We start from the raw sequence: 2,500 nt of genomic DNA, 5'->3' as shown, positions 1-2,500 counted from the left end.
AAACAAGTCTGTAGCGGCCATACTTGCGAGAAGGCAGTTTCGTATTGATCGCATCTGGCCTCCAATGTTCTTCTTCACGACAACGAGGACAAGTGTGTTTCCACATAAAGACAACACCATGATAACAGTGTACGCAATAGCCTTGAATATCTGCGCCATCAAGACTTGACGGTATTCCATATGTTCCGAAGAGTCGGTTGTCGATATATTTGTGTAGAGGTAATTGAATACTTCGGTTTGGTTGGCACCCATCGTTAAAGAGTGTCAGTGAAATACAGTAGACGCTTTTTTATGTGGTCGCGCACAAAGATTAAACAAAACCAATAATTTTGTAACACGTGAGATGTAGAAAATTGTAAAGGAGCTTCTTGGCCTACGCCAGTTGACTTGGGTGTGATGTGAAAAGTTTGTAAATTTGCACCTGTCTTCAGTGTTAGCAGCGAATGCCGAGATTTCTGTGATAACTTTGGTGAAGTTCTGTTTGATTACAAACTTGGTGGAGTCTTTCAGAACCTAGCTTTGTTGTTTGTGGTCACCGTTGTGCATGTTTTTGTGATCTTCCTGTTTGATTCAAGACGAACAACTTGTTTCTATAATAGCAATCTTACGATAACCTTGTATATGATGCAACTGGCAATTGGTTCACCCTTGGAAATCAGTTCGTTTTACTGCACGGGCGCCGCAGGCGATCTCTCTCATATACCACGTACTGATCTCAACGATCAACCAACTCTCGGTCTGTAGAAAATTAGAATGGTTTAAGTGGATAGCTTTCCGTTTAACACTGAAGCTAACTCTTATCGAACAGTTCATCGTATAAAGATTGTTGTTATAAAGTATGTATTCTGTGCGTTTAACCAGTTCTAGCGAATTTCTGGGTCGAAGAGGTCGTCATGAATGTTATATGGTTATCTTATTCCATGCAACTTGTATTAAAAATAGCTTGCGATAAATGTGTTCTTTGTATCCTTAATATTGTTTCTGTTCGCGTTTTAGTCGTTCTTTAGTAACTTCCAAAAGCGACTAAAACTAAACATACGTAAAATTCTGTTTTACAAAAATTATTCAAAATTAGTCAAGCAGCACAACAGGAGAGGACCGTTCACGAACAACTATCGCTTGTTTCTCCGCATACTGTGACTTTATTGACTTGAGGCTGTTACTGAATTTTAGGCCAGGTTTTAAATGTTCCGGCTTAAAATTTTTATATTTCACGCGTTCAGTAAAAACGGGCAGACGCAATTGGTTTAAATTAAGCTTGAACAGCTGTGAAAACTCCCGGATTCGGACTTCTCACGATCTAAAAACAATCAGCTTCAGCAGTATCTATGTCAGAAATGCTAAATATTTTGCAGTTAATTCTAAATTGTTATCGTGGCCCAAGTTAGACTCTTAGTGACAAAATTGGAAACATATTGCTTCATAATCTTTTTTATTCGTCGATGGTTAAAACATAAAACGGTGAAGAATACAAGAACAGGTATTTCCATCATGTACCTCAGGTTCAAGTGTTTCCTCCCAGTGAAAACTTTGTTGAAAAAAAAAGATAAAAAAATTAGCATAACATATTTATTATTGCCAAGTATCTAATGCCGATTAAGATGCTATAAATCATCATTTATGAGGCATTTTATATCCTGTACTTCGTTGAGTGGCTTATTTAACGGTTAACCTCGGGATCTTTTGTATTTTACAGGCGTAAGCCACGCGCTGATTGTCGGCTTTGAACTTCAAACGCTAGTTGCATAACATTTTTTTTTTGTAATTCTTTAATTACATTTTTTTTTCGAAAAAATCAAGCAATCACATACTTTTTAAAAAATTGTACTATTAAAATAGAGCTGATTTTGTAGCAAAATTTTTGATCTTTCCTTTTGGCTGGTTGAATCAAATCGCAATATATTAGGAAAACGACGATTCTAACTGAGTTTTAAACACATGCTGAATTTGCAAGGAGGGCAAAGGATGGCTACAATTGGAAGCGCTTTGAGCCCCTGTTGCCATACTTTTTTCTACTGAAAAACTAATATTAATTGCATCTACCGGAAAACGGCTAAACTGGATTATTTAAAATGGTGTTTTTCACCTTTTATTAATGCCTGGATTAGCGTATTTCTTAAAATGTAAAATAAACTGTAGGCAGGGGGTCCAGGGGGACAACGTCGTTCCAATGATCCTTTTGAGGAAAGGGGGGGAGACAACCGTGGCAAGACTGGTTTGGGAAAAACTTGTCTTCGTGAAGACGCACATTTATGCGTGGTTAACCTGCAGAGGACACGTTTTCAATGGACAAGCCAACGTTGAAATGTTTAGAAAATGTCCAGTTATTTTTATCTCTAAGAAGCGTTTACCGTTGAAGTTGTACGAAGTACTTTTCCTCTGAATTTATTAATTTTCTGTTTATCTTCTCTTTTTCGCTTCTTGCTTTTGTTCTTTTAATTCCTTTTCTACCATGAGGAGGAACACAGCTATTGGCGGAACACAGCTATTGGCAAAGATA

The 2,500-nt window shown here is 37.3% G+C and overlaps 1 protein-coding gene across 1 annotated transcript in view; it reads right to left on the bottom strand.

Annotated features, from left to right (window-relative positions):
- Positions 1-923, bottom strand: part of LOC146467663 (galanin receptor type 2-like) — a 1,962-nt gene extending 1,039 nt beyond the window's left edge. The window contains exon 1 of the mRNA XM_085125509.1: positions 1-923. This exon is cut by the window's left edge and continues 1,039 nt beyond it. Coding sequence (XP_084981635.1) covers positions 1-252 — 252 coding nt within the window. The 5' untranslated portion in view covers positions 253-923.
- Between the last annotated feature and the right edge of the window lie 1,577 nt (positions 924-2,500).

Source organism: Pavona decussata, unplaced genomic scaffold, assembly GCF_977016875.1.
Source record: "Pavona decussata unplaced genomic scaffold, jaPavDecu1.1 SCAFFOLD_134, whole genome shotgun sequence".
NCBI classification, from domain to species: Eukaryota; Metazoa; Cnidaria; class Anthozoa; order Scleractinia; family Agariciidae; genus Pavona; species Pavona decussata.
The sequence above is the reverse complement of the archived record's forward strand: the minus strand, read 5'-3'. Positions and strand labels throughout refer to the sequence as shown.